We start from the raw sequence: 12209 nt of genomic DNA, 5'->3' as shown, positions 1-12209 counted from the left end.
CTCGTAACGCAAGGTGAAGAACTTGCTAAAGGGCTGGAAGACATTGGCTTCTGTTTGCTTTCAGACATAAGTGGTTTCCTAAACTTACCAGTGATGCCAGATGAAAACTGTTGTTTGTGGCCCTACAAACTCAGTAGTACACGCTGGAGAAGGCAAAAATGAACGGCTGACTTCTGTTGTGGAAGAGACTGGCCCAAGTCGCCCAGGGAAGCTGTGAACACACCCTCCTTGGAGGTGTTCAAGGCCAGCCTGGATGAGGCTTGGAGCAACCTGATCCTGTAGGAGATGTCCCTGCCCATGGCAGAGGGGTTGGAACTGGATGGGCTTTGAGGTCCCTTCTGACCCAAACCATTCCATGATTCTATGAACTCCCTGACTGCCTTGACCCTTGATAATTAACGGGCATAAATGCTGATTTGCTCTGTGCCTTCTCACAAGTCTGCTGCCATCTGGACCAGCCACTCACCCAAGGTGCTCCAGTCTCATGGATAAGCCATTAAGTCTCTCCCAATCCTTGCTTGGTGAGCTTAGCTCCACCTTAGCACTAATTCCCCTGCTTAGGAGGGGGCCGGGCTGCACCCCTTGGAGCTGCCCATGAGAGAGAGACCCTTGCCCTACTCCGTTGTTTCAAATAGAAAAGGTTTGATTTTAGTTTTGAAGGACTGTGGAGTGGAAAGCTTGAGTACAAAAGCCCTGGAAGGAACTTATTCCGAGGGGCACTTCAGATGCTTTTTGAGATGGCAATTAAGATGTCATTGTGTACGATTTTCTGTTGAATTAATAGAAGTGTGTAGGAGAATAAAACTGAGGGGAAGAAAGTTGGGGTCACAGGTGAGGTGAAAAGGGCTTTTCTGACTTGACGAGGTGTCATCGTCTGTTGTTTTGTTTAACCTTACGGACTCCTGGACAATACCGGAGTTCATGGGATCACAGAATGGTTTGTGTTGGGAGGGTCCTCAAAGGCCATCCAGTTCCAAAGCCCTGCCATGGGCAGGGACACCTCCCACTGGATCAGGTTGCTCCAAGCCCCATCCAACCTGACCTTGCAGACCTCCAGGGATGGGGCAGCCACAGCTTCTCTGGGCAACCTGGGCCAGGGCCTCACCACCCTCAGCATGAAGAATTTCCGCTGTGTCTGTCTGAAAGCGCTCTGTTGGTCTGTCTGTCCTTTCACCACTTCACTCTTTGTTTTTCTCTGCTGCCTTGGTAGGAAGACAGTGAGCGTTATTCCCGTAGAGCCCGAAGAAACGCCTCGGTTAGTATCTGCTTTTTCTTTTTCTCTATAGGTAGACATTTGAAATGAAGGAAATGGATGCTTATAAGGCAGTTCCTTTTTAAAAGAAAAACCAAAACCAGCTTCCAGCTGAGTGAAAACCTCAAAGCCACATCCTGGCTTCTCTGCTCTCTCCCCTGTCACGCTGGGAGCTTTGGCAAATAAGGGGGACAGGAGGTGGAAAGTGGAGAAATCACTCACTTGAAGCCTTAATGGGCATTAATTCAGACTGTGGGCCAGGAGCGTAGAGCGGGGAACACTGAGCGAGGCTGTCATTCATCCCATAGCTAAATGCTTGGTGGTGTTTCTTGAGCAGGGCATGATTTCATGTACTTCCTGCTCCCAGTATAATGTGCGATGTTCATTCTGTAAGTCTTTTTTTCCCCCTTCTTCTGTTCCATCAAAACCATCTGCATTTGCCTCGCTGCCTGTGACTTGTGTTCTTTTCATTGTTTTCTTGTCTTTATACTTTCTTTTGCTAGGCTTCGGATGAAGACGAGCGCATGTCAGTGGGTAGCCGTGGAAGCCTGAGGGTGGGTACCTTGTACAATTTAAGTGTGCATGCGTGTGTACCAGTGCCACTGTCCCCCAGTGCCACCAGCCTGCTTATAGCACTCTGACCATATCACCCTTCCAACATCTTGCCGTGTTCCATGTTCAAGGCATATGGGTTGGGTTTTTTTCCCCGCGAGTACGTGCAGGGGAATAATTCTTTCAGCCAGGGGAGCTGTGAGATTTGTATGCGTTGTGCACGAGCCCCAGCGGAGCACACGACTACGTAGAAACCTGTCTGGTATATGCTATTCCCTGTTAATGTTGCAGGAGGTTCTGCGCCAAAACGCTGTTATGTGCCCCTATTTCTTGTACGCACCTTATGATCTCCACTGTTTCCTTATTGACACTGAGAATCTGGGAGGATGAAGAATACGACCAATATTTATCAACTCAGGAAACCAAAAGCACATTATCAGTGGAAAGAGGTCATGAGCGCATTGGAATTGCAGGTGAACGCTCACCTCAAAACTGCTTTAGAGATATTTGAAATTCATCTGCAGACTTGAGTTTTGTGGAGGGAGGGATTAGGAGATCACAGAGTGCTGCACTGCATCAGTGCTTGTGTGTAGGAAAAGCCTGAGAGTTCATTCTTAGAATGTCCATTCCGTATTCGTCCAGATAACACACATGTACAGATCTTAACTCCGTTCTGGCAGAGACGTAATCAGCTCTTGGAACTGTCAAGGCAGTTTAGACAATTTAGTAGCTGTGAACAGCTACTGACTCGGCGTGTGTTCATAGAATCATAGGATCTCTTGATTGGAAAAGACCTTGGAGATCATCGAGTCCAATTGTACCTGTTCTCTACTAAACCAGGTCCCTGAGCACCTCATTTACGATCTTTTAAACGCCTCCGGTAATGATGACTCCACCACTTCCCCAGGCAGCCCCTTCCAATGACTTTTGGTGAAGAAATTTTTCCTGATGTCAAATCTGAACCTCCCCTGGCACAACTTGAGGCTGTTTCCCCTTGTCCTGTCACCTTCAGGAGACAATCAGAGCTCAATGCTTCCAAGACCCATGGAGAAGCGTTCTGCTAACCTCAGAACTGGAACAATCCGTGGCAGTGCTTTAGAGGAAGTTCTCAGAAGTCCTGAACCAGAATCAGCTGTGACAAATTTATGTGATGGAGTCATTTGTGCCTAAGACCATTGTTTGAGGATAATTTGGTGTTCCTAACTCGCCAGTAGCACTAAGTTTATGTGATTAAACTGGCTGATCAGGTGTTTTTATACAATAAGCAAACTATGTTCATAGCAAGATCTTCATTTTGCAGTCCTTGGTGTCTGGCAGTTATGGAGATTTCATGTCACAGAATCACAGAATCACCAGGTTGGAAAGGACCCACTGGATCATCGAGTCCAACCATTCCTAACACTCCCTAAACCATGTCCCTCAGCACTTCATCCACCCGTTCCTTAAACACCTCCAGGGAAGGCGACTTGACCCCCTCTCTGGGCAGCTGTTCCAGTGCCCGATAACTCTTTCTGTGAAGAATTTTTTTCTGATATCCAACCTGAACCTTCCCTGGCAGAGCTTCAGGCCATTCCCCCTTGTCCTGTCCCCCGTCACTTGGGAGAAGAGCCCAGCTCCCTCCTCTCCACAACCTCCTTTCAGGTAGTTGTAGAGAGTAATAAGGTCTCCCCTCAGCCTCCTCTTCTCCAGGCTAAACAACCCCAGCTCTCTCAGCCGCTCCTCGTCAGACGTTCTCCAGCCCCTCACCAGCTTCGTTGCTCTTCTCTGGACACACTCCAGAGCCTCAACATCCTTCTTGTGGTGAGGGGCCCAGAACTGAACACAGTATTCGAGGTGCGGACTCACCAGTGCTGAGTACAGAGGGAGAATAACCTCCCTGGACCTGCTGGTGACCCCGTTTCTGATACAAGCCAAGATTCCATTGGCCTTCTTGGCCCCCTGGGCACACTGCTGGCTCATGGTCAGTCGGCTGTCAACCAGCACCCCCAGGTCCTTCTCCTCCACGCAGCTCTCCAGCCACTCTTCCCCCAGTCTGTAGCGCTGCATAGGGTTGTTGTGCCCCAAGTGCAGGACCCGGCATTTGGCCTTGTTGAACCTCATCCCATTGGTCTCGGCCCAGCAGTCCAGCCTGTTCAGATCCCTTTGCAGAGCCTCCCTACCCTCCAGCAGATCGACACTTCCTCCCAGCTTAGTGTCATCTGCAAACTTGCTGAGGGTGCACTCAATGCCTTCATCCAGGTCATTGATAAAGACATTGAACAGAGCTGGACCCAGTACTGAGCCCTGAGGAACCCCACTTGTGACCGGCCTCCAGCTGGAGTTAACTCCATTGACCACCACTCTCTGGGCCATCCAACCAGTTTTCAACCCAGGAGAGTGTGCGCCCGTCCAGGCCAGAGGCTGACAGTTTCTGAAGCAGAAGAAAACTATTGTCATAAAACTATTTATGTCATAAAACTATTTCTGTTTTCCTTAAACTTGCTAATAATTATCCAGGCCAGAATCCCCAGGAGAACAGGGTTGAGTGGAACACCTCATGTGCTAAAAGAATCTGGAAGATGATGATAAAGTTTGCCTGCTCAGTGATCCTAATAGAGGTAACTGTTAGCCACCACAAGGTGTACTTAAACATCTTACGTGTTGCCTCACTCCCTTTTTAGTGGAATCCTTATTGCTGCTTAGGAAATGCTGTTAAAATCTTTATTCTTTAAGACTGCAAAGTTATTTGAACGCATTTCAAAGCTAGAAGATGCCTTAATGCTCTCAAGATTTGATGAAGAAAAGCTTGGCTTCACAGCTGAATGTAAAAACCGATGTCTGTTTTGCTTCAAGTTCAGTTTGGATGTGTTGAAGAACGTGGTTTTTTTTTGAAGGAAATTTCAATTCTTCCTATGTAGAAGGTGATGATGGTACAAATGTATTGTTTAACCATCCCTTGAGAAGCCGTTTTTCTGGCTGATTTTCCCCGGAGAGGCCACTCTGGGCTGCTGGCATGCCTTCAGGCTGCGATAAGAGCTGCTGCTCTGCTGAGCTTAATAAATTCCCATAAATTCCTAACACTTCTGCAAGGAGTGTCCTTTTTCAATGGAAGGATCTGGTTAAGGCTTTTCACCCTGGTATTCCTAGTGATGCTGCACAGACTCCCTCTCTCCCTGTAAAGCAGCATTCAGTGTGTTCTCTTGTGCAAGCTGACACTTGGGCAGGCACGGAAGAGTTTGGACAGAGCTTCCTTCCCTCATCCAAGTGCCACTGGGATTGTAGAAGAAAGTAAATGTTTGCTAGTCTGAGCCAAAATTTGCCCTTCTACAGAGAATCATATAATGGTTTGGGTTGGAAGGGACCTCAAAACCCATCCAGTTCCAAACCCCTGCCATGGGCAGGGACACCTCCCACTGGATCAGGGGCTCCAAACCCCATCCAACCTGGCCTTGCAGACCTCCAGGGATGGGGCAGCCACAGCTTCCCTGGGCAACCTGTGCTAGGGCTTCCTCACCCTGATCGTGAAGAATTTCTTCCTGATGTCTAATCTAAATCTTCCCTCTTCCAATTTAAAGCCATTCCCCCTCATCCTGTCACTCCAGGCCCTTGGAAAAAGCCCCTCCCTGTCTTTCCTGGAGCCCCTTTCTGCACTGGAAGCTGCTCTAAGGTCTGGCTGGAGTCTTCTCCAGGTTCAACAACCTCTACTCTTTCAGCCTGTCCTCATGTAACAGAGGTGCTCCAGCCCTCGGATCATCTTTGTGGCCTCCTCTGGACCTGTTCCAACAGTTCCATGTCCTTCCAACGTTGCGGATGCATTAAATAGTTTGGCTACATCTCTCTGGCTGTTGGTGAAGGTTTGGTCCCTGCTGTCTCTGTCTTCAAAATAAGAAAGTAAATAACATAAACAACAACCAACCTAAAAAATATGTCTGAGGATGAGAGTTCAGTTTGGCTTCTAAACTGCTTTAATATGAGGAAAGTACCAAAAACTATTGCCTTGTGTCCACAAAAAGCATACGAAATGAGTCGGAGAATCCTGAATGCTTTTCTTTTTTTGGGGATGTTTGAAGGCTCCCTCTGTAGTCGCCGGATGCCCCTGGATTTGGTCTGCGAGATTTCCATCTCCTGGAAATGGAACTTGCATCCCTAGCATGTGGGCTCGTTGCACTGCCAGGGGCTGATGGTGCTGGGGGGTTGCTTTTTGAAGCGCTGCTTCTTGTCTGTACAGGGTGTTTTCAATAAAACGAGCCAATATCAGTGTATTTCTCCCTAAAGGTTTACCACCCTGCTAATCTGTATGGGGTTTACTCTGGATTTTCTCCTGGAGTTTTTTCTAAGCGGGTGTCTGTACTGCAGGCACAGGAGCTCTGGGGACCGAGCTTGGATGCTTCTGCCAAAGCAGCCGTCAATGTGGGCTACAAAACCAGCTGAGATGTTGATGAGAGCAGGGTAACGAATTGCTGTGGGCTCTGCAGCTGTTTACAGCGCTGTGAGCAGCAGCTCTGTGCATTCCTGCAGGGCTGGAGTAGATCCCTGCCTTCTGCAGGCAGACCTTCAGCTCCCACGAAGGGGCATCTGTAACAGCTTTTCTATTGCTCACCCTGAACCCATGGACAGTGTCCTGCTTCTCTTCTTTCAGAAGTTCTGCAATCTTCAGTCTTTTATCACACGGTTTGCCCTTGGGAAGCTTAGGAACGTTGTCCGGTGCGTGTTGAGACACCAGAGTCTCTCCTCAGCTTCTCTTCCACTGCCGTCCGTCCTGTTCCCCCCCTTTCCCAGCTGCCTGTCTCTAAACCGGACCATCTAGCAGGAAATACTGCTGTGTTCTTAATCACTCGTGATGAAATTTGTGTGTTCTTTTCATTCCTTTTGCTCAACAATGTTCCCGACTTATACCTTTGTGCAACAAATCCTGCATAATCAATGTTTTTTAGGGTGAATTTACATCTCTGTGCTTGTATTTTATTGTTTGGTTTGAGGGATTCTTCTGATTGCCATAAGTTGCACTGGTGTTTTCCTTTGTGTTCTGATTTTTCTTTCCTCTCCTGCCTTGCCAGTCCCATTTGGAATATGCCAGCACCTACCCAGTGGTGAGGATAAGTTAAAGTGTGTGTTAAAAACTAACCATGAAGACGGAACTAACGTTGGTTTTGATAACTGATCTGAGATAAGGGGTGGTCTAAAAGGATGCTGAGGCAGTTCCTTGTCTGGGATGTGAAGGTGCCACTTCCCTCATCTGCTGCTCTGACGCAGCTCGGATGAAAAGCATTGACTGATCAGAGAGCTCTAACCCAGATCTTGTGATAGAGCAGAATAACCCATGAGATAGAGCAGAATAACCTTTATTTCCCCTAACAGATGAGTTTTGTTCCAGTCTGTCCATTGTGTGACCAGGTGTGCCTGGTTTTATTTCAGCATAAATCTCATAAATCTCTCACAAACACACTCTGAGTAGCTCTGACAAAGGTAATATGACAGAGGCGCTGCCTGCCAATGCTGCAGCTTGTGTTTTGAGCGGTAATCCCTGCTCTGGGGGATGAAATCAAACTCTGTAGGTATTGATAAGGAGAAATCAAGAATGTTCATTGAATGCATTGGGGTAAAGCTGACTCTTGGAAGAACAGGCAGGGTGTGGGAGGGAGAATGAAGACTGGGATTTCAGGGTCCGTTTAAAATCTCCTCGTACTGTTTGCACTGCATTGAAATAGAGATGTCTCAGCTTCCGCAGAAAGCAAACTGCAGAGAGCAGTTTTATAGACTCTCGCTTTTCCACTCTTCTGCTCTGTTTCAAATCTGGAATGCGGAATAGTTGTTTGAGTGCCCTATATACAGAAATAGTTCAAATGCATTTGGATTTTGCATGGATATATTGATGCAGTAAGTATGGACAGATGGTCGCTCTCTTAATTGACTTAACCCAGCACGCGTGAATGATTTTAACTGTGGCTACTAAATTTAACAGCGCTATCATCACTTTTAACAGTATTCTCTAATAACTGGTCATTTGACTCTGAGATTTGATTTTTTTTTTTCACGAGTGCTTACTGAGCCGTGTTGCGTGGAGCTGGAGGAGAACTGTGCTGATGCATTTGCACGTTGATACGCATGCCTGGCTATGGATGGGTGCGCATAAATTCATTGATCTTCTCATCCTGCGTTCTTAATCTCACTGCAGGCTGGATTAGAGAATGAGAGGACCAAAAAGAAGAGCTACTCCAAAGCAGTATGTATCCTGTCTGACTGTCTCGGAGAGGTTTTTGCAGACAAATCCCCTGGGATAGGACAAAGGCCATGTGCAAGTGTCTTGGCTCTAATTGCTCACCAGCCTGATGTCAAGGATGCGGGGTAACTCAAGACTGGTTGTTTCTGCGAGAACACTGAGCATCGCGTAGCCTGCGAAACGTGGTGCAACCCAAACACTTCTGTTAGTGTTGGATGTAAAGAACATCTTGAAAAACTCAAACCCCAACTTGAGCTTTAGCCTCACACAGAAATAGGTGGTTCTGATAGAACAGATGTGTAGCGAAGGCTGCGTCTTGCATAACAGCAGTTTGAATAAATAGATATTACAGTAAAGGCTGCGATGTCGACGCAGGTCGATACAAACAGGGCACTACTTAGAGCACCGAAAAGCCAGGCCTGGATGGAAAGGAAAGGATAAGGTGCTTCCCCACCTCATGGGGAGCAATTCCATGGAGGGAAAGAACACACGAGAGAGGGCAGAGTGGGGTCCTGCTGTTGCGGAGGAAAAGCTGCTCATCACAGGAGATTGCCAGGCTGGGCTGGGCTTCTTCCATACGTTGGAAACCAGGAGAGGATTTTCTGAGAGGTAGAGGCTGGATGTGGGGTGGAGAAAGAGACCTGAAGGACCAGCATTAACCACAGGCTAAGGTGAAATGTTACTTATACAAATAGACAAAATGGCAATAGGAAAGTTTTATGTAGCTGTTAGGAGGAAACTGGAAAAAAACCAGGATTGATTGTGTAGTTATGAAGGAAGAACGTGTAAAATCTGAATATTTCAGCCTCCCCAGTGTGCAATTTTATTTGTTCCAGTTTTTTATGACTGGATAGTATGTTAATGTAGCACGGAACAAAGGTCAGTGAGGTCTGGTAAAATCGACCCCTGCTCAGCTTCAGGAGTTGGCTGGAACGTTTGCCTGCAGAATTGTGTGCTGGAGAAGTCTCTGGGGAGGATGGGTCACAGTAACGGGGGAAATGACCTGAGCTGTGAGGCTTCATCTGAAAGACATGGGGCAAATGAAACACATTTTGAAGTGCCTCAAATAAAATGTGGTAACGGTTAACCTGGATTTGTGTTAAGTGAATGATGTCAATTCAACTTAGTTTCCTTAAGCATAAAGGGCATAAAGACAGAGCATTAAAGGCGACTATAACTGACTATAAAGCTCTTGGCATGAGTGACATTCAGTGAAGCCTTGGGTGAGATTGGGTTTGTGTAAAAGAAATGCAGAGTTAGGTGAAAAATGACTGTTGGAAAGCGAGACGGATGGGAAGGATCTCATCTAGTCCGTTCCCATCCAAGGCAGCATCATGTGTTTGAAAGGGGAAACCAGTTCTGCGGGAGTCTCTATTGCCTCATCGTCCACGTGCAGGGAGCAAAGGGGCTTTCACACCAGGCTGGAATGAAAATAAATATGAGGGAGAGCAGGCAAGTGAGTAGTAGGAAAAATAAGCGAGGAATACCACATTTGGGAAGAATGCACTATTGCAAAGTAAGGAATTATTCCTAGGGATGGTTCACGTCATGAGCTGAGGTTACGTTCAGTCAATATCACAATGCTGAGAGCAGGGAAACTGAATTCCTCGGTGTCGTAAGAGAAGGTGCAGTGGCAGTAACGGCAGCGGGAGTGTCGGCTCCCGGTGCTGGAGGTTAGTTTTAACCGTTCGTCACAAAAGCATTGAAGAAATTCAAGAAGCTGGGGAGAAAAAAAAAAGAGCCTTAGTAAATCTGGAAAGAAGCCAAGCTGAGTGAGAGGCTGTAGCAGTATTTCAAATCAGTTCCTCTTGAAAAAAAGAACCTGGATGTTGGCCCTCTGTTTGTGGTGAGGCTGTTGCATTTCTGGAGAGAGCTTGAGCTTTTCCCAGACATTACTTTACCAGCCTGGGTCTAAACTGGCTTTTAAGTTAATTAGTATAATTTCTCATGGAAGCCATTGTATAGTATATGATAAATATTTCGCTTGGAAATAGATTCAGATTGGGTTTAGTGGATTTTCATGTGGGAATGCCTTAAAACTTGGACTTCAAAATGTAATTTGAATAGAAATTGGAATTAAATTTCCACTAATAAAACTACCCTGAATACGCTGAGTGCTCCCTCGGATTGGATGTTGAGCCAGGCTTCGTGAAGCCTTTAGGAAGAAATTCTTCATGCTGAGTGTGTGTGGGGAAGGTCCTGGCATAGGTTGCCCAGAGCAGTGGTGGCTGCCCCATCCCGGAGGTGTTCAAGGTCGGGTTGGATGGGGCTTGGAGCCCCTGATCCAGTGGGAGGTATCCCTGCCCATGACAGGAGGTGGAACTGGATGGGCTTTAAGGTCCCTTCCAACCCAAACCACTCCATGATTCTGTGAAGTGATGCTAGACTGGTGAATTCTGGATACATCTGAGCTGTTAATGGTTGGGGTGACTTTGGGGTCTGGGCCTCTTTTCTTCAGCATCACGTTTGCAGAATAAAAACTAGGGATTATTTTATTTATTCCCAGCCCTGCTGCCCAGGGGACTTGCAGCATCTCACCCTGTTTGTGAAACGTTCCTCCTGAGCCTGTCCGGTCTTTCTCCTCTGAGAGAAAACATCTGAGTAAGACAGAGTGGGTGGGAGGGCAGCTGAACCCACGGACATCTCTTTGCGGTCCTTGGGTGCCGCACAAAGTGCTGGGATGAGGCAGAATGTTGCTGTCCCTGTTTGGGTTTGATGCATCTGGGGAAAGCTAAAAAGATTTCATACACTGTTGCATGAATTTCTCAAATATAATCTTAAAATTAATTATTTTGCTGCAATTTGCTACTTTTTAATAACTGAGCTGCCAGAGGCATCAGGAAATACAACGATCCCTGTCTTTTATTGTAGTCTCCCATCCCTATGTCACTTTTTTGTCCTGTTTTCCCTTCACAGAGCATTTGACGAGGCAGGTGCTGTAGTGCAGTAGTAGCAGGGGACACAAAAGTGTTTCTTAACAAGAAAAAAAGGGGCAAACAAGGCCAGCAGAAGCATCCTTGACATTTTTGGCTGGTGTGCAATTACTTGCAGACACATGAGCTTTCACATCCCCGTGTTTGAAATCACAACCTAATCCCGTGCTTCTGGTCTGCTCTATCCTTGAAAAGTTCTGTCCGTGTCTTAAATGAGGGCTTTTGCTAAAAATTCCCTTTTCTCTCCTTGTTTTCTTTCTCCTTTCCTTCCCTGACAGAGCAATGGTTATGAGGAAGACGCATATGGATCATCCCAGAGTAGGAAATCTAGCAGGGTTAGTAGATGATTTATATTGCTATAAAATCTGTTGCTGTGTTTAATGGGATTAAAGCTAATTAGTGAATTCTTTTCTGCGGTAAAGCAGGTTTTTCCTGTCTCGCACGCTGTGGGTTGTGCAGTTTGTCAGAGGCGGAGATGCCGCAAGAAGTGGTTTAAAAAAAATACAAATTAGGCCATGAGTGGGAAGGGAAAGTCTCCAGATTTGGGATAGGGAGACCTTGGAAGCCAGGACTGCTTAACTTGTAAATGAAATTAAAGTTAAATTGTGACAAGGAATGGTTTGGCAGCGTCTGGCATGGAGGGTTTCCATGTGCTACACAGCAGAGCGATTGTTCCCAGCCCGCTCGCCGTGTCCGTGGCGGCTCCGCCACTAAAACTCCCAGGCGTCACCTGGAATTTAGCCCACGTCTGGAGATTTGTATATGTAAAATGGACTTTGGATTTTGAATTTTCCCCAAATGTGTGTTGTTTATTTTGAAGCTTCCTTAACGAAATGCTTTTATTTTCCTTTATGAACTGTATCCTAAGGTTTCTGGAAGCTCCCGCTGAAGTGAACAGCTGGTGCTAGTGTTCCTCCTTATCTGCCTGCCATTGGTGGGCTTGGATACCTAAAATATTCTTGCCTAAAAATCCCTTAATTATTAACTGTATTGTGTGTATGTGGGTCACAATGTTCCCTTCTGTCCCAGCACAAGGGTATTGTGTCAATTACAGGAATTTGCTGTCCTGCTTTGTGAAATAGTGGGGTTTGTGCTAATTATTGAAAGCCTCTGCGGGGCAGGGAGGGGAACGGTTTGGGGTTTTGTTTCCTCGCCTTTAGTTTAACAGGGCAGACAAAAGCGCGGAGCCTTTTGATCCTTATGCTGTTGGAGATTTCTGAAAAACTTTAGCGGTATGCAGGCTACGGCTCTGTGTTTATGGGAAAAATAAACT

At 46.6% G+C, this 12209-nt stretch overlaps 1 protein-coding gene across 18 annotated transcripts in view; it reads left to right on the top strand.

Annotated features, from left to right (window-relative positions):
* The window catches only part of LRRFIP1 (LRR binding FLII interacting protein 1), a 132924-nt gene that overhangs the window by 74452 nt on the left and 46263 nt on the right, over positions 1-12209 (top strand). For 10 of the 18 annotated variants that reach the window (XR_008450498.1, XR_008450496.1, XR_008450494.1 and 7 more), the window contains exons 5-9: positions 1211-1255; positions 1756-1806; positions 6841-6873; positions 7959-8006; positions 11215-11271. The exons of 5 other annotated variants lie outside the window; for them this stretch is intronic. Coding sequence is in view for 1 of the 13 variants with exons in the window: in XM_054070439.1 (XP_053926414.1) it covers positions 1211-1255; positions 1756-1806; positions 6841-6873; positions 7959-8006; positions 11215-11271 (234 nt within the window). In the remaining 12 variants the exon portion in view is untranslated. The remainder of the gene's footprint in view (positions 1-1210; positions 1256-1755; positions 1807-6840; positions 6874-7958; positions 8007-11214; positions 11272-12209) is intronic. 3 more of the 18 variants (XR_008450499.1, XR_008450497.1, XR_008450489.1) reach the window with 1 other exon arrangement.

The sequence above is a fragment of the Cuculus canorus genome, chromosome 6 (genome assembly GCF_017976375.1).
Source record: "Cuculus canorus isolate bCucCan1 chromosome 6, bCucCan1.pri, whole genome shotgun sequence".
Lineage (NCBI taxonomy): Eukaryota > Metazoa > Chordata > Aves > Cuculiformes > Cuculidae > Cuculus > Cuculus canorus.
Note: the sequence above shows the minus strand (reverse complement) of the source record. Positions and strands in the feature narration are given on the sequence as shown.